This window comes from Mustela erminea, chromosome 14 (genome assembly GCF_009829155.1).
Source record: "Mustela erminea isolate mMusErm1 chromosome 14, mMusErm1.Pri, whole genome shotgun sequence".
Lineage (NCBI taxonomy): Eukaryota > Metazoa > Chordata > Mammalia > Carnivora > Mustelidae > Mustela > Mustela erminea.
This window is the reverse complement of record NC_045627.1, coordinates 55,443,317-55,461,936: the sequence shown is the minus strand read 5'-3', so window position 1 is coordinate 55,461,936 and position 18,620 is coordinate 55,443,317. Positions and strand designations below refer to the sequence as shown.

At 40.4% G+C, this 18,620-nt stretch overlaps 1 protein-coding gene across 1 annotated transcript; it reads right to left on the bottom strand.

Moving 5' to 3' along the window:
- Positions 1–6,632: 6,632 nt before the first annotated feature.
- Positions 6,633–18,065, bottom strand: IFIT5 (interferon induced protein with tetratricopeptide repeats 5). Its single transcript, XM_032314072.1, has 2 exons — positions 17,911–18,065; positions 6,633–9,562 (listed from the first exon to the last, which is right to left on the bottom strand). The coding sequence occupies exons 1-2, from the start codon at positions 17,913–17,915 to the stop codon at positions 8,119–8,121; spliced, it is 1,449 nt and encodes a 482-aa protein (XP_032169963.1). The 5' UTR covers positions 17,916–18,065; the 3' UTR covers positions 6,633–8,118.
- Between the last annotated feature and the right edge of the window lie 555 nt (positions 18,066–18,620).

Genomic DNA, 18,620 nt, shown 5'->3' with positions numbered 1-18,620 from the left:
TTTAATTTCTACCCTCCCTTAACCTCTTTCCCCTTTTCTTTTCCAACTCAAATATTACAAGGTGGAAAGATTATGTTCTGTTCTTCAACCATATTACCGATCCAAAAAGTCGAAAAACAATAAATGGCATTTGATGTTAGGTAAACATGATTTATCCTACAGTCAATTAGAGTCCATCTAATTGCATTTCTTTCACTGGGTGAGTTATTTTGACCTCCAAAGGCAGACAGAGATATAGGACTGTATACGATAAATTCATTAGGGAAACATCTGTTGGAAAAAATGGATCAGAGCAAGGAGAGGCTAGGAGAGCCATCAGATTGCGATTCAGGTCTCACTCCAAGTGCTGGAGAAAGAGGAGAAAAGTTGGGTGGAAGCATCTTAGAGTACAGGATAGGGTTTTTTTTTTAGTTTTTATTTTTAAGTAATCTTGACAACATGAGGCTCAAACTCATGACCCTGAGATTGAGTTGCATGTTCCACCAACTGAGCTAGGCAGGTGCCCCAGAGTACAGTATAGATTTGAGTAAAACTTGGCAAGGGTGATGGGGAATCCTTGAGCCTAGGTCACCTGTCAGAGGAGTTGTACATCTCCCAGGTCAGGGCCTGAGTTAGTGTCCCTGCCATGCTGGGAAGAATGGTCTCAATGCAAACGCAATGATGGATGTCAATATTTAGCAGATGGGAACCTCAGTCAGTATAATCCTTGTAGCTGGAGATCTGAGAGGTGATTCTCATGGCCACCACCCCTAGGGTTATAATGTTATTGTCCCTGAACTACTCAAAGGATTCTAATTGTCGGTCAAATTAATTCTCATTTCTTCGAATCCACCAATTATACAAAAGCATGGTACATTTTAATTCATTTTATATTTCTGTTGTGTTCTTTAATCTCAACAATAAGCACAGTCCATAAAAGAACCACTCTTGGGCCTGCTTGTGTCATGGTTGATGTCATTTAGGCATAGTCACATCATGGCCAAACTATCAATTAAATTTTCATTGGTATAAGGAATGTTATTGATTATAGGTAGGAACTCTCAAACAGTGACGAGTACTACTGAACCAGGAGCAAGAAGAAATTATAGTCCATAAAGCAGATGGGAGATCTTAAGTGATGTCACCAATCTAGGTCCCAACTTTCTTACTGATGTATTTGGTTAGAGCCGGGTCCTTCTGATTCTAAAGTTCCGTGGGTCTATATGGTTTTTCTTGAACTGAGCTTATGTGCATCTTGGACTTCTAGAAAAGAATACTGACTGCTTATATTGCCCTTGAAAGTCGAGCAGATAGCATGTAATCAACTGCTAAATCAGCTCTGCATGCAGAGAGGACAGAGAGTGTGTTTAAAAGGTCTATTACTCTGAAGCCAGTTTTCCTGCCAGCTGACCCACTTGTTGGAAGACTCATCTTTGCTTTCATGAGACTGGTAGCATAGCTTTAGTGCCAATAAAATAGCTTCCAAAAGGCTGTGAAAGAGGCACTTCTGTTTTCTTGAAGGGGCAAATTACCTGAAGGGCAATTACAACCACTCCATATTTTTTGGTTTGTCTAATAGGCAAAGAAATAAACTCAGGCCTGATATCCTGGACTTTATCAGGCCACATGATGAGTTTATCTAACTATTCTGATTTGGACCCATTTCACAGGTTTTGAGTCAATTGGTAAGGCAGGCTTTCAGAGGTGGGGACAGGATACTATGCAATTCAATTCAAGCAACTTTTGTTAGACTTATTATATACCAAGCACTGTGTTACATACTGAGAGATTCAAATAAAAACAAGATACTTGAGGAATTTAGGATCCCCTGACTTAAGCCTATTAGCCTAATTAATTTTATTTTGTTTATATTTTCCATATTGTAGACCAGAGGCTCTCAAACTTTGCAGCACAATAGTTTCACCTAAGGAACTTAAAAATCACAATGCTGGGTGCCTAGGTGGCTCAGTCAGTTAACATCTGACTTTGGCTTGGGTCATGATCTCAGGGTCCTGGGATTGAACCCTGAGGCTGGCCCACGTGGAGTCTGCTTGTCCCTTTTGCAGTCCCTATCTTGTGGCCACTCCCCCTGCTCACACTGTCTCTCTCTCAAAGTAAATAAATAAATAAATAAATTTTTTTTAAAAATCGTAATGCCAATTTAGTCAGCCTCTGAGGTGGGACCCAGACACCAGTGTTTTGTTTTGTTTTAACTTCTCGGGTGATTCCAAAGTGTAATGTGAAATCCGAGGAGCAATACTATAGACTCTTACCTGAAGAACAGAAACATCATTACTTGAGAGCTTGTTTAAAGTTCAGAATCTTGGGCCCTCTGTGAAATCTAAAGAATCAAAATCTACCTGTTAACAAGATTCCCAAGCGATCTGCGTGCACGTTAACGTTCGACAGGTGTTGTGGTAGGCCCTGTTTCCCAAAGACTTGTTCTGTGGCTAAGGCAGCTCTTGTATACTGATCTTTCTTTCTTTCTTTCTTTTTATTTATTTACTTGACAGACAAAGATCACAAGTAGGCAGAGAGGCAGGCAGAGACAGAGAACGGGGAAGCAGGCTTCTCACCGAGCGGAGAGCCCAATGCGGGGCTCGATCCCAGGACCCTAGGACCATGACCTGAGCAGAAAGCAGAGGCTTTAACCCACTGAGCCACCCAGGCACCCCAGCTCTTGTCTACTGATTTCTAAAAACAAATTAGTTGAAACAAATAATCTTTTCTATGACTCACAATCTAAATGGTTCCTGAATGTGAGAGTTTTATGAATTAGGGGCAAATGTTGGAGTTATTATTTACTTTAAGGTGAAAGAACAGGGTAACTGTCTATAAGTCATATTGAGGTCCCAGTGAAAGGCCATGTGGAAGGGGAAAGGGAGGAAGAACTGAACCTGAAAATCCAATTTTGCAGTGTAAACGGCTAAGGTACATGTGCACGTGAGAGAGAGAAGGGAGGAAAACTTTTTAGTGGGCAACTTTGATGGATTTTGAGGAGTCTCTTCGTATAATTGATGAGGTGGAATTTGGGAGAGATTCAAGGTAATCCTTGGTTATCTCATTCTACTTTAGTTGATGTGGCTTCAGAGTTTAAGTCAGGCTAACATTCTGAGGCAAGATCCTTCCCAAACCTGATTCACCATTCTTCTTGATTTTCCCCTCAGTTATTTCCCCTAACCTCTTTATTTGGAGAGTTTGCACATAGCAGATTGAGAATTCTGTGTCTAAATTTGGACTGTTGTTAAACTTCACCTAACACATACACTATTCCCCTGAGCATTTCTACTTGCAAAGGGAATGTGTGGGATATAGAACAACAAAACCACCCTGCTAATGGTATTATAGGCTCTAACCGTCATTTCCCTACCTGGCTAATCCTCTGAATTACTTTGGGTGCTTTATAAATATAAACTTCCAGATTTCACCCCTAGAGGTTCTGGCTTTGTGGGTCTGTGGTCATACCTGGGAATTTAATTTTTTTTTCTCAAGATTTTTTTTAATTTATTTGACAGACAGGGATCACGAGTAAGCAGAGAGGCAGGCAGAGAGAGAGGGGGAAGCAGGCTCCCTGCTGAGCAGAGAGCCCAATGTGGGGCTTGATCCCAGGACCCTGGGATCATGACCAGAGACAAAGGCAGAGGCTATAACCCACTGAGCCACCCAGGCGCCCCGGGAATTAGATTTCCAAAGAGCTTAACCAGTGACTCTAATTTAGGGTTAGGGTTGTGAACCACTGATACAATGGAGAGTGGACTATAAATTAGGTCAGATCTGGTTTTAAATCCTAGTCCCACCACTTATTAGTTTAGTAGTTAGATGATTTTCAGAATGTTACTTCTCTGAGCCTGGCTTTATTCATTTGTGGTGTTGAGATGGTTAAATAAGGTGACACACTAAAGTGCCTAATACAGGGAATGAAAAACAGTATTTTTACATGGGTCTTTGCCATCACAGAATACATATATGTATACATACAGGCTGATCACACGGGTAACCTGGTTTAGTCCTTCAACGTTCAGATCTTTCCATACCTACTTTTATCCTCTACCTTTGTCACCTTGAATTTGAACGAGTCATGTTCAAGGCCTGGAGACCTCACAGAAGCTGGTGAATAAGCTGGTAATGGCTTTTTCAGGGGCTGCTCAGCTTCACTGGATATGTCTTTATTTCCATTAACCCAATCATCTTTGGTACTCCAGACACATCCACAGGCCATAATGCCTCCTGTTGGTTTATTTTCTGAAGTTGTCTGAGTTATAGTCAGTGGCTATCACTACAATGTGAGTATTACTTCTTCCTTCCATCTTCCATATACCATCCCCTTACCAGCCAGCCCTCTATGATGCTGAGGTGGAGAGCAGATCTGAAGGAATAAAAAAGGAGTAAGAAAACTAGACTAAGGAGACACAGCCCCTGAAATCCCAACAAAAAAAAAGTTCACCATGTACTTCAGTGGTAAGAATGACTCTAGCTCCTTTTTGAAATATTTTACTTGCTACAGAGAACTGTGTGGAGTGGGGAAAGAAGACATTAATTTGAATCTATATACCCTTGGTGTTTTCACTGTCAGTATCCAATACCAGTTTTCTTGATAATTTCACCCCTGTACCGTACAATCCACTTGCTTCCAGGAAGTTAATTTTCTCCCTATTCCTCAATTTCAAGGCCAGCTATGTGTCTCAAGCCTAACTAATGAGCATGATAACTTCCTCCCTGGCCATGATGACTGATCTGAGAATAGTATGTAACCTTAGGTGGTCCCATCAGACAGCATACTTGAACTTCTTATGTGGCTGGGGGAGCAGATATGCTCTTTTCCACTGCACTGGACAGAGTACATGTGGCAGCTATCTTAGTATCACAAAGATGGAGCTTTCTCAGAATGGAGCCAATGGATCAGAGCTCAGTAGAGAGTGATTATGTCTTGGTCACACTGCTTAAGGATAGGTCTTGCTTGAAAACAAGATTTATGGGGTGCCTGGGTGGCTCATTCAAGCATCTGCCTTTGGCTCAGGTCATGATTCTGGATTCCTGGGATCAAGCCCCGCATCAGGGCCCCTACTCAGCAGGGAGCCTGTTTCTCCCTCTGCCCCTGCCTCTCCCCTCCACTTGTTCTCTCAAATAAAAAAATAAAATCTAAAAAGAAAAAATCACCAAGATTTATTTTTGATACCATTAGAAAGAAAACTTAAGTTGGGTTTTCTACTATCTCTAGTGTTATTTGCAATTGGCATTTTATATACAAACTCTTCAAGAGGTACAGGTTATCTGAATTGAAGTGCTGAATGCTACCAAGTCACATAAAATACTTTCAAAAGCCAAATGCTCAGGTATAGGATGTGGAAAAGATGCCTTAAAATGGCATATGTGGAAAAAATAACACATAGGTAGATACCAAGGAGAGATTTTGATTTTGGCTACATTCATAGAAATATAGTTTATAGAAAAAAGAAAGGATCATTCTACCATAATCCTAAAACCTCACTTTGGATAGTAAGTTAATCTCAGCACAAACCACTAGCAAAGGATAAAGACAATTTGGAGAGAACTAAAACTGACCATGATGTAGATGGGGATGGGGTGAAATATAATGGCATGTTTATCTTAAAAGGATTCTTAGGGTACATAGAATAATTTTCTTCAAATACTTTTAAGACATATATAGTAGACATTTGGTTTATGGCTACTCAGCATAACTTGACTTATAATAATAGCCACTGATCTATATTTGGTGACTCACTTATCTCTTCAAATTTATCCAAAACTAATACCGCCTCTGGATTATTAAATTACAACAGCCATTACATTCCCATTTTTGCTTAGGTCAGTTTGAGCTGGGTTTTCTGCCATTTGCAACTAAGAGTTCTGATACAAAATGTCACCTCTCAAAAGGATTAGATCTTTGAGGTCCCTAAAGACAGCCCAAAATGTGTAAACTTCAGGCCAAAAGTCTTCAGTTATATGGAAGAAACAAATGAGTAAGAATAAGGACTATCTGAAAATGAAATTATCATTTAGGAAGATAATTCAAGCTCTAAGTTTTGAAGGTTAATTGATAAAGGCAAATGAACTCTGAGGTCTTTTTTTTTTTTTTTTTTTTTTTTTTTTTCTGAGGTCTTTTTTTAAACCCAAGACTCTATGAAATTACCTCTTAATAGTTTTACATTTTAGAAAGGCAAGAACAATTAATGACAAAATTTACAGTTATTATAAACATACTAATTTTAGTTCAGTATTTTACAGAGTTGTATTTTTCATATGGTGATTTTATGCTTTATTAGTATTTATGACTTCTTATATATTGGTATGTTATAATATCTAGAGAATTTTAAAGTCACTTAATAGACTTTAAAGTCTAAATATCTAAATAGAGGCTTATAGTTGTATTGTATTGGTATAACTGTATTATATTATGTGTGAATTTTCTACTTGGGAACACAATTCTAATTACAACATTATTCTCAGTAGGGGAAAATGACTTGTTGCAAAATAAAATATTTGCTGCAAAATGTGACAAATGCTTCTACTGATAGGTCAGGACTTCAGTCCTGAATTTCTGAAATACTTAGGTAAAAATCGTTCCCTTTCCCCATTCTCCCTTCTTGAATAAAGAAACGGAATGAGTAAAATAAAAACAGCAGGGACCTAAGTAAAAGATTTTCAAATTTTAATTTATGAAATACATTGCAGTATGGATGTATGTTTGAATATGCATAGAAAAAGTATCTAGAAGGATACATATTAAATTGTTAACAGGTTACCATGCTGGTGTAGAATTAGGGAAGGGTAAAGGGGGGTGCCCCTACTTTTAAACTCATATGCTTCTGTTATATTTGAAATTTTACAATGAGAATTCATTACTTTTATAATATTCACAACCATAATAGAAAAATTTTTTAAAAAAGTAACAAAAAGTAAAAAACACACAAATATGTATACAGTAGTTTTAAGAGATACATTAGAGGTATGGAGAATTAAATCACATGGCACACTTTTCCGCTAATACTGTGGTGGTAAATATAATTGTGTAGTATATAACCAAAGAAACAACATTAGAGAAGCTACTTTTAGCAACATCCCAATTAAAAATGTCCCCTGGGATAAGAGCCCTTAAACACTGACCCTTCAAGATGGATATTAAAACTGAAAGCAGGACTTAACTATTCCTGTAGAATCTATAGGAAAACATGTCAATCTGAAAACTTTAGACAAAAGAAAAAGCTTCACAGAAGTAAATTTGCAATTATAAAACAATTAACCGAAGGCCAGAAATTGGGAGTATGAGAACAATCCAGTCCAGACCCAAAACCAAATCATAGAAATCTTGGTAATCTAAGGATGTAGGTTAGGGACATCTATTTTACCCATTTGTTTATCATTTCTCCCAATTTCTCAATTGGCCTGCTTTCTATCTCAATGATTTTAACCTAAGCATACTGGAATTTTAATAGGAAGGAGTAAAATTAATTTGGGAGATAATATTTGTTATTTCTCATGGGTCCTTTAAGTTCTGTATTTGAAGAAGTCTTTTTTTTTTTCCCTATTTGTTTTTTCTCTTTTTATTGAAGTCACCACAGATGACAAGTTTTTTATTATTATGAACTTTCTTCTTTCAACAAAGAGAATTCTTTAGGTGACTATCAGGTTGAGAGTTAAACATTCTCATTAAAGTCGAAACATCTGTAACTGGAAGGGTCCATCTTTTGCAAGCTACATACTTAAGAGCTTAACTAATATAATTTTGCACTCCTGAAAGAGTATTCCTGACCTAGGTGTCAGGGTTTATACAGAATTATACTCACTGTGTGAGTAATATGAAAAATTTGATAACATTTAATCAAAAATTACTATAAATGGCAAAAATAAAGTGTATAAATGGCCATATCATTTTTAAAAGTTACAATAACTGAAATATTTTTCTCAGTGGACTATATTAGTTTAATTTTAAAAAAAGGAAAACAACAAAAGAGTCATCCTTATGTATACATAAAGTATTTAGCATGATGCTTGGTACATAACCATCCAAAAAAAAAAAAAAAGGCTCTATAATGAACAATGGGTTAAAATAATAAACAAAAAAATATAATGACCCAAAATGGAGAGAAAATCTTAGAACTAATTTCCTAGAGTATGTATTTAAATAGAAAGTCGAAGCTCACAAAGAGCAGTAAGGAATTCTTCATTTTCTGGATCTACCTTTTGGGCCCTCTCATAGTACTCAGCAGCCTGCCTTTTTTCTCCTTCCAGCTTGTAAACAAACCCTAGCGCACTTAAACTCTGCACATCTGAAGCATTGTGACCGAGTCTCTTGACAGCCAATTTCTTCAGAGCACTTGTCAATTTCGTGCGTAGGGATGACCGGTCTTTGACCTTTAAGGCTTCTAAATAATGGTGGATAGCAGTACTTTCTGATTTACAGTGAAATTCCTGAAAGCGGCCATAGTGATAGTGGATCTGATGTTTGTGATCATCAGTTATGTTCTCCAGACGAAGGGCTTTTTGGAAAACGTCTTCAGCATTGCTGTACTGCCCTCCCTCAGCATACATGTTGGCCAGATCCGTGTAGGCAAATGCAAACATAGAGTCCTTTTCCACAGCTGCTTTGAAATGAAATATAGCAGATGTAATCAGCTCATCAACTTTCAATTTATCCTTTCCTTTAGGTCTGTTTCGTGTGGCCTTCTTGATTTGGATCATTTGTGCCCTATAGCAAAGTCCCATCTGGTGATGCAGGAAGGAAGAGGTTGGTGTCACCTCCAAAGCCTTTTTCAAAAGTTCCAGAGCTTTGTCCCAGGAATTTTTTCTCCTGTAGAATTTGGCTGCATAACGAAGGACATATGGTTGGGATGATATCTGGTCCAGGATTTCTTCAATATACCTTTCCCCTTCAGCTTCTGCATGTACATCTTGAAGCTTCAGTGCCAGAAAAACCTTAATGTAGGAGTTATCTGGGTTCAAGGTAACAGCTTTCCTCAGAGGGCCCAGGGAAAAGCTCTTTATATACCCTTCTCTATCAGAATCATCCAGCCGGTACACTGTGATGGCATAGCCGATGTTAAATTCTGGATTGTCAGGTTCAACTTCCAAAGCCTTCTCAAAAGCTGCTTTAGCCCTTTGGTAATACTTTCCTCCAAATTTCAAGAGTGCCCATCCTTTTTCACAGTCAATCTCAGGACACTCCAACTTATAATTAGAAGGACTGGACAATTTCTTGCAAACATTCCCTATCTTGTCTATATACTTCTGAGATTCTTTGAGATGGTCCATATGATAATATACCCAGGCATAGTTTCCCCAAGTGACGAGACTTCGTATTTCCTCTTTGTCTGAGTGTTCTTGCCGGATTATTTCTTCTGCTTGTTCCAGGCACTCTAGAGCATCTTTATTTTGGCCTTTCAGGTGTTTCACATAGGCCAATAGGTTATAAAGAGCGAGTCTAGATTTTGTGGTAAGAAATTCAAGTTGTTGCCCAATTGTATCTTCCACATCAAACAGATCAATGTCTTCCTTAAGTAAATTCCACGTAAAGTGACATTCTAACTCCAACAGGATGGCCTTCAGGGAGTCCTTAGGAATTTCACTGTCAAAGATAAAATCCCTTTTAATTTTGAAGAAATGAAGGAAATAATCAATCCTTAAACCTTATATACAGTATTTGTTTAACAACAATTCTACCTTTTATTTGATCTTACAGTTAAAGCACTAGTCCTCTATATCTTCAAACTGGTTTCCCTGGTGTAGAGTTAAATTCTAGAAATATCCTCATTATTTATTGCAAAAGCAATTTTGGAGCGATGACAGGATTATCTATGTCACAGGATATTTATTCCCTTCTGGTAGTCACTAACCCATGAGTACCTCCAATTTTTCAGAAGGGAATTTAAAATGTTTTATTTACTTCCCTTGAAAATTAAGAATAATAAATATATATAGCAATAATTAATATAAAAGTTCCATTTCTATATTATGAGTAGGAAGGGAAAGAGGTACGAAATAAGAAAAAGGAGTACACTGAAGAAGACACAGAAACCATACCAATATATCATTTTTACAGAGGAAGGAAAGAAGGGAAAAAGAGAGGGAGGAAGGAAGAGAGAGAGGAAGAAAGAAAAGAAGGAACTCCTACAGAGAAAATGCACAGAAACAGATAGTAACTGGTATACCAACAGATGGGGAAAAGCATTAAATTTGAGATAGATAAAAGGAGACTAACAGATTTCCAGAAAGATGGGGAAAAGGGACAAGGAAATTTAGTAAGCTTAACAGATTTGATGTAAGTGCCACATCCTTCTGACCTCTAGAATTGTAGGCAACAATAGCTAATGCTTATTATTACCTTGTCACTGCTATTAAAATTCACTTCACAAATATTTGTTGAACTCCCCTTGTGCAAAGCACAGTGTAATCTCTGCAGGGCACACTACAGGCACTATCTCTGAAACTAGGAAGATACAGAGGGAAGGGAGGGCAAGGAAATATTTATTCATTACTGAGACCATTTTATGTGCAAGATCTTCTAAGTAACCCTGGGTATGTAACTGTGAACAAGACATAGCCCTGCTTATACAAAGCTTATAAGTAAACAATTATAATTCAGTATAAAGTTCCATAGAAGTGACCCAGGAAGTATACATAGTCAAGTGCTGTGGACATCTGTGGTTTTTACTTGGTGAGGACCCATTCTTTTGGTTTCCATTTCTGGAACATCCTCTCCTACTCAGTCCACGTGATTTGAAATGGACTGTCTACCTTCGAGTCTGGGAAGGGACATGATATTCTAGCTGTTCCCTAGTTTCAGTGATACATTCCAAGGTAGTCCAATTAAAATATACTTTTGTTGAAATGGGACTTTAATGGCACTCTCTCTCTTCCTTCTAAAAATTTTATGTTGGTAGAATACAACCTTGGGTTTGCTGATGGCCATCTTTCCAAATTTGGGGGCAGTCTGCCTGACTGAGAAAAAATCTTATAGAGAGGAAAGCAGAGTTTAAGATAGTGACTATAAACAGTCTTGCCTGGATCACCTTATCTACCCCTGGACTCCTATTTACTTAAAGAAATAACCTCCTGCTTAAGCCACTCTAAATTAGGTTTCTATTGTCAGCAACTGACAAAATCCTAATTAACATACCTGGTTTTATTTTTTTTGCTTTGCTGATAGTGGTAGTGTGGACAGTCAAGAAAGACTGGGTGGCTCAGTTGGTTAAATATCTGCCTTCCGCCCAGGACATGATCCCGGGGTCCTAGGAAGGAGCCCCACATCAGGCTCCCTGCTCAGTGGGGGAGACTGCTTCTTCCTCTTCCTCTCCCCCACCCACCCCCCTTATGTTATCTCTCTCTCTCTCTAATAAATAAATAAAGTCTTTAAAAAAAGACTTTCTCAATCTATGATTAATCATAATTAAGAAATGTATAGAAAAAGAAAAAAAATTCCTGTGCTTGCTTCGGCAGCACATATACTAAAATTGGAAAAAAAAAATTCCTGGGTGCCTGGGTGGCTCAGTGGGTTAAAGCCTCTTTCAGCTCGGGTCATGATCCCAGGGTCCTGGGATGGAGCCCATTGGGCTCTCTGCTCAGCAGGGAGCCTCTCCCCTCCCCACCCCCCCAACCCCCCGCCTGCCTCTCTGCCTACTTGTGATCTCTGTCTGACAAATAAATAAAAATAAAATAAAATAAATTTTAAAAATTCCTTAAGTCTTCTCTCAGAGGAAAATGCCCTAATTATGAACAGTATCTGAACAATACAGGGTATGTGCATGTGAATGTGTGTTTATTTCCTTCGAATGCATACAAAGACCCCCATCCCCTTGTATGTAAAATATAAATATATAGTTGTATAAATGTTTATGGGAACTATAGTAATAGTGCCATCAAAACATTTATTGACCACTTCATGTCATATGTGTCAGGCAATATCCTAGTTGTAGTGGATAGTATTGAACAAGTTAGAAAATGTCTTTTCCTTGGCAATTACATTCTGGGAGGGGAAAAAACAAAAGGAGTTGATGGAAAACAAATATGTAGAAAAATCAATATGAAAACAAACAGACAACATAATTCCAGGTAGTAGTAAATGTTAAGAAAAAAATTCTGAGTAATGGATTAAGAGTGGTGGTGGTTGGGAAGATACTTTAGTTATAATTATGAAAGGACAGCTTTCGTAGAAAGGGACTATTGAAGTAAGATCTCAACAATGAAATGGAGGCAATCATAAAAGATCTGAGGGCAGAATGGTCTAAGATGGTCTCAACCAGGGTGCTTTTGCTCCCTAGGGGATATATGGTAATGTCTGGAGATAAGGTTGGTTGTCACCACTGGAGGAATGCTACTAGCACCTACTGGGCCAGGGATGTTGTTAAATATCCTACAATGCACAGGTCAGTCCCAACAATGAATTATCCAGCCCAAAATGTCAGTAATGTTGAGAATGAGGAAACCTGGTTTGGGCTGAGATCAGTGAGTGGAAAGGCCTTGACATGAGAACAAACTTGGTGTGTTCAGGGGACAAAGGAAGAAAAATGTGGCTGAAGCATAGTAAAGAGGAATAGCAGAAGATGAGGTGTAGTAGTAGGCAGGGACAGATGATGCAGGATTTGGGAGTCCATGATAAGGAACATAAATTTTACCCTAACTGCAATGGGAAACCACTGGGGGAAACTTTTCAAGTAGAAAAATGATAATGTTTGATAGAAGTTTTTTAAAAATCCCTCTGGCTGCTGTGAGGAGAATGAACAATCAAGGATCAAGAGAGGAAGTTTGCAAACTGATATGGAAGCTATTTGTTCAACCAAGATTAACTGAGAAGTACAATGTAGAGGGCATGTTCTAAGTGCTGGGATACAGCAATGATTAAAACAGATAAAACACCCTGACTTCATGTAGCTTATATTCTAATAGGGCAGTGGGGTGGCCAAGAAAAGATTTAAAAAAAAAAAAGAAAGAAAGAAAATATAGAGTATGTTAGATGGTAATAAAGAGGAAAAATAAAGCAGAAAGGGAGAAAAAAATGGGAAGTTGCCAGGGAATTTGAGAGGTGGTTAAAATAGAAAGAGCAGGGCGAGAGCAAATCTCCCTAAAAGAGGCTTGAAAGCAGCTGTCAAGGAAATCTAAGGAGAGATGATGCAAGCTTACACTGTGGTTGCAATGGAGGGTTAGTGAGGACTGCATTGGTTATATTTGAGGCAGAGCTGACCGGTCTTTCTGATGAATTTGGTGTGGGGAGGACCATGAGGAAAAGAGAGAATCCAGGATGATTCCTATGCTTTTGACTTGAGGAAGTGAGTGGACAAATCAAGGGGCCTATATGGAAATGTTAATTTTGAGATGTCTATTACACATCAAAGTGAAGATGCCAAGTATGAAATTGGATATTAATGAACACAATACTGGGGATGAGGAGGAGTGAAGTTAGAACTAAGGATATAAAATCAGGAGTCACAGACATGCAGATGGACTTTAAAACCACAAGATCTAGAATGAGATTACCTAAGGAGTGAGCATAGACTGAGAAGAAGGTAAAAAATTAAGCTGTAAGACACTCTAGGTCAAGTAGACTAGAAGGATCAGAAAAGGAGGCAAAGAAAGAATCATTAGTGAGGGAGCTGGAAAACTAAGAAATCTGGTATCAATGAAAGCCTAAGGAAGAAAATGTTTTAAGAAAGAGAGATGGGGGCGCCTGGGTGGCTCAGTGGTTTAAGCCTCTGCCTTCGGCTCGGGTCATGATCTCAGGGTCCTGGGATCGAGCCCCACATCGGGCTCTCTGCTCAGCGGGGAGCCTGCTTCCCCCTCTCTCTCTGCCTGCCTCTCTGCCTACTTGTGACCTCTCTCTATCAAATAAATAAATAAAAATCTTTAAAAAAAAAAAAAAGAAAAAAAAAAGAAAGAGAGATGAATATTCAATGTGCAAAATGATTCTAAGAAATTGAGTAATTGAGGACAGAAAAGAGATCACTGTTTTGGCAGAAGTAAAGCTGTGGGGGACCAGGGTAAGTGTTTCAGAATAAAGGTAGGGATGAAAACATTATTGGAGGGTGCCTGGGTGGCTCAGTGGCTTAAGTGTCTGGCCTGGATCATGATCTTGGAGTCCTGCGATAGGGTCCTGCATTGGGCTCCCTGCTCAGCAGGGAGTACGCTTCTCATTCTCCCTCTGCTCCCCCAACGCCCATGCCCCGTGCTCTCTTTCCCTCTCTCTAATTAATAAATAACATCTTAACAAACAAATAAAAAAAATTACTGGATTGGGTTGAGGAGATAATGTGAGGTAAAGAAGTAGATATGGGGAGTAGAGGCCACTCTCTCAAGGAATTTTACTATGAAGGAACTAGAGAAATAGAGCTGTATCTGGAGGAAGGCTGATGAAAATGTCAAAATAATTTTTAACCACAATATTTTTAATAATTTAATGATATGATATGCCAATAGGAATGGATAAAGGGAGAAAATGATGCTTGTAGAAGAGGCAGAGATAACTACAAGAAAGATGGAACATGAAGCTTAAGTGAAACTATACATTGTTAATATTCAAAACTTTATCTCCAGCTTCAATCTCTTAATCATTGTTGCTATGCCCTTTGTCATCCAGCCCATGTCTACTTCTCTAGCCTCATTTTGTACAACCTTCCTTCCACTCCCTGCACTCTAACCATACAGGCCTTTAAAAAAAACTGTTACTTCTTCTGCCAAGTATGTATCTACCTCAGGGCATCTGCATGGGCTTTTTCTTCCCTCATTTTGTGAACTCTTCCTCAGCGAGTTCTAGCGCTTACTTAACTCTCACAATTCTGGTCTTGACTCAAATGTCAGCTCTTCAAAGAGGTGTACCCCTGACCACCTTGGCTAAAGTCTAGTCTAGTCTAGTCTATCACATTTCCCTTTCTGTATAGCACTTTATATCAGTATTTGGTGGGAGTTGGGAAGGAGGAGAAGAGTGTTTTAAGTCAAATACTAGCTTGATGTTTTAAACTGAATCAAACAGACTTTTAGGAACTGGAAAGGGGTTGTCCTAATAGCAAAAAGTGACAGAAGTTACAGAACTGAATTAATTGCACAATTAGTAGTAGTGAATGAAAAAATAAAAGCATTTCATATTTATAACCTAATCTCTGATCTAATCTCTGATCTCTCCCCTGAATTCTAGACTTAATGAATTTTCAGTTCACACCTTCAGTTAGTTCAGTTGGCATCTCAAATAAACATAAGCAATCCAGAAATCTGGATTCCTTGAGCTTGTTCTCCCCTCAATCTTTTTTGGCACCTCTAAGTTCCACAGGCCAAAGAATCCAGGAGTAATCTGATCTTCTTTTTCTCTCAACCTCTTATCCAATCCAGTTGGAAGTCCTGTTAAATCTAACACCCAGATAAACCTCAAATCCAAGTACTTTCCTCCATTTTTACTGCCGTTTTACTAGTCTAAACCACAATTACCATTCCTTTGAGCTGGAGCAAAAATCTGGTCTTCCAGCTTTGGCTCTTGATCCCCTCAGAGTCCAACTAAACTTTTGAAAATGTAAACCAGATGATATCGGTCTCCTGCTTAAAATCTCCCAATGCCTACCCAACACCTTAGATATTAATCCAGTCCTTGCCACGTCCTTTAAGTCCCTAAAGGATCCCTTATCTATCTGTCCAACCTTTTCTCCTCCTACTCTCCTCTTCATTCACTGTGTTTTCGACCTTGACTTTCCTATCTTGAACATATCAAGTTCAAGGACTTTAAACCTGGTCATTTTACCCTGGGAATTTTCTGCTTCTAAATCTTTGCATAACTAGCTCTTTTCTATAACTCAGCTCCAACATTCCCTACCCAGGAGGCTACCCATAGCAGAAATATCTAAAATAGTCCCCTCCATTCTAGATTACTATCTTAGGCCATTACATTATTTTCCTTGTAACTCTTAATACTTTCTCAATTGTGTTAATTACTCCATTATCTATTGTTTATCTATTGCCCCCATTTAAATGTAAGCCCCATAAGAATAGGGACCTTGTTCTGATTTTATATTTTTCACCACTGGGTCCCCAGCACTGTGTCCCTGGAATCTATTATTCTAGGCAGTTAATAGAAGCTCAATAAATAAATATGTGTTGAATGAATGCAGTTATATACTGGCAGTTTCTGGCATGTCCAGCCCAAAGGTATAGGCTTAGTGTAAAAAGCACCTGGATTCCAGATGAGAGAATTCTTACTAGTTCTTCACCTTCTGCTAATGGCTCCAGGCTTTCTCCCATTTCAGTTTTCCCCATCTCATTTGTCTTAATATCTTGGCATGCTCTCTGTCTGGCTTCATGTTTGGATTTTGAAAATAAGTTTTAGGCTGTTTCCCATGGTCCTGACTGGGAAACCCAGTATAACTGTCCATTTGTAGTTGTTCCTTTTTCTCATGTAACTGCATCCAAATCATGGGCAAGACATCCCCTTAACAACCTGCCCAGATCCATGGCAAATGGGCTTACCAGCCCCCTGCCCATCCATACAGTATAATGAACACGTTTCTGTTGCAAAGTTTACACCAGGCCAGCTCAAGGACGATGAAGAGGGCTGCCTCAGGTAATATGAATGTAGTTGTGAGATCTCAAGGGGATAATCAGTCACTGAAATGCCTTGCCTAGACTCTGTGGAATTTAAGCCCAAATGGATGCTATGCGAAGTTTCACTTTTCAAAACTCTGTCTCTGGAAAGCTGGCAGAGAGAGGCTATTGTGTCTGAAGAGGCAACATTTATCTTTAGGGAATTTGGGGAGTTTGGCCAGGAAGGAGCAGTCTTTCATTGTCCTTGGGGGACAGTTAAACCCCAAGTGGGTTCCACCCCTCTTCCAGCCCATTCTGCATACCATTAGGCCCATCCCTTTTCTTCTCATTTATTCAGACATCTTCCTGATACCTCCTTCCCTTCTTACAGGTATTAGAAGTGAAGCACTTATTAAATCTCCTTTTTACTTAATAATAAACATTTGCAAATATTAAGTAGCAAGCAATCAACTAACGCCACAGTCCTAAGAGTGGGAGGTCATTGATTTGTACGTATAAGAAACAGACTCAAACAGACTTAAAACTCTGTTTTAAGCAACTTTGCATTGGGTCACCCATCTAGTAGGTGTTCAGAATGAGGATTTAGAAGAAAGGGCTGTCTGCTTCAGGAGCCCAAGGGCTTATCCTCTCATCCCTCTTACTAACTGCGGTTCACTCATTGAGCACAGGGCAGGATGCCTGCCCCTGGGGACACAAAGTGGGTAAGAAAAGGACCCCACTACCATAAGGCAGTAAAGGAGACAGAACACCCCCCCCCCCCCAATAGCGGACTGGGCGGAATAATAAGAATCGGGACGCGGTACAAAGGCAGCTCACAAGAAGGAAGAACTCAGACTCAGAAACCAGAAAGGCAAAATGGCAGTAGCCGACCTAGGTGACAACTGCAGGGCTGCGGCCAAATCGTGTCTGCCCACATCGGGGGAATGGCAGCTGCCATGCCGGGAAGGGGAGGAAGGCGACGGGCCTCAGGAGACGCCTGCCACGTAGAAGCCGCCTGGAATGGCCCTGGTGGCAGCCGCCAACCAAGCACAGCCGCCGCCGCCGCTGAGAAGAGCCGCAGGGAGCTCTTCTACCGGGGAGCGTCGCCTGCCCCCTCCCAAGCCTACCACCCCGGCCGGACAGTCCTGGCCCGAGAGGGTCGGGCTTCGGGGAAGCGCGCGCTCGGCGACCTTCCCCGCCAGGCCCGACTCCAGATGCCCGGAACCGAGTCGCGGCTCCCGAGAGGATGCCCCAAACCCGACGCGCGGCTGCTGGGCGCGAGGGGCTCGGCCACTCGAAGGGCCGCGGCGCTGTGCGGTTAACGGGCTGGGAAAAAAACAAAACAAAACAAAACAACAAAACACCACCTGCTTGAAACAAAGGCCTACGCAGTCTGGGGGCAGAAGCAGGGAAAGCCTTTACCTCATGGTGGCTGGGCGCTGCGTGTAGCCCCGGGAGGCTGCAGTACCCTCGGGCTTTCTCCTCAGGACTGGAATCCCGGCCTGCGGAGCTGCGGGGCGCGCGCGAGAGTGGATGTGTGCGCGTGCGCGGGCAGTGTGGGCGGGCGGTGGGCTCTTGCCCCCGGGTCTCTACTGCGCGAGGTCGCTGCCCAGCCGTTGGCTTTGTTATGAAAGACCAAAAGAACCCCCCTGGCTAGAAGTGCATCTTTATCCTGTTAACCAGCTAGTTTCGCTTCTGTACCAACGCTTGCTTTTTCGCCCGTGGGGGCTAACCGGCCAGTTCTGCTTCTGTAAGACTGCTTTGCTTGTTTCCCGCAGCGGTCCCCTGAACCAAACCGCTGGCGCCAAGTATCCCTGTTCAAACTGTCAACCAAGCAGCTCAGCCCCACCCAAAACTTGTTTGTATCTGTCTATAAAAACCCTGCACCAACCCAGCTCTGGACCTCTGGGCGTTATTGGCAACGAGGGGCGCAGAGGTCCAGGTTCCAACCTGCAATAAAGGACCCTTGCTGCTTGGCTTTGACTCACGTCTCTGGTGGTCTTTTAAGGTGGGAGTAATACTCTGTTGGTATTTCAGTTAAACGCAGGACCAGAGCGGGAAGAGGGAGCTGGAAAGTGAATCTGATCTCGCACTAGTTGGAGTCCAGTTCCAGGAAACAGAAACTTCTGCTA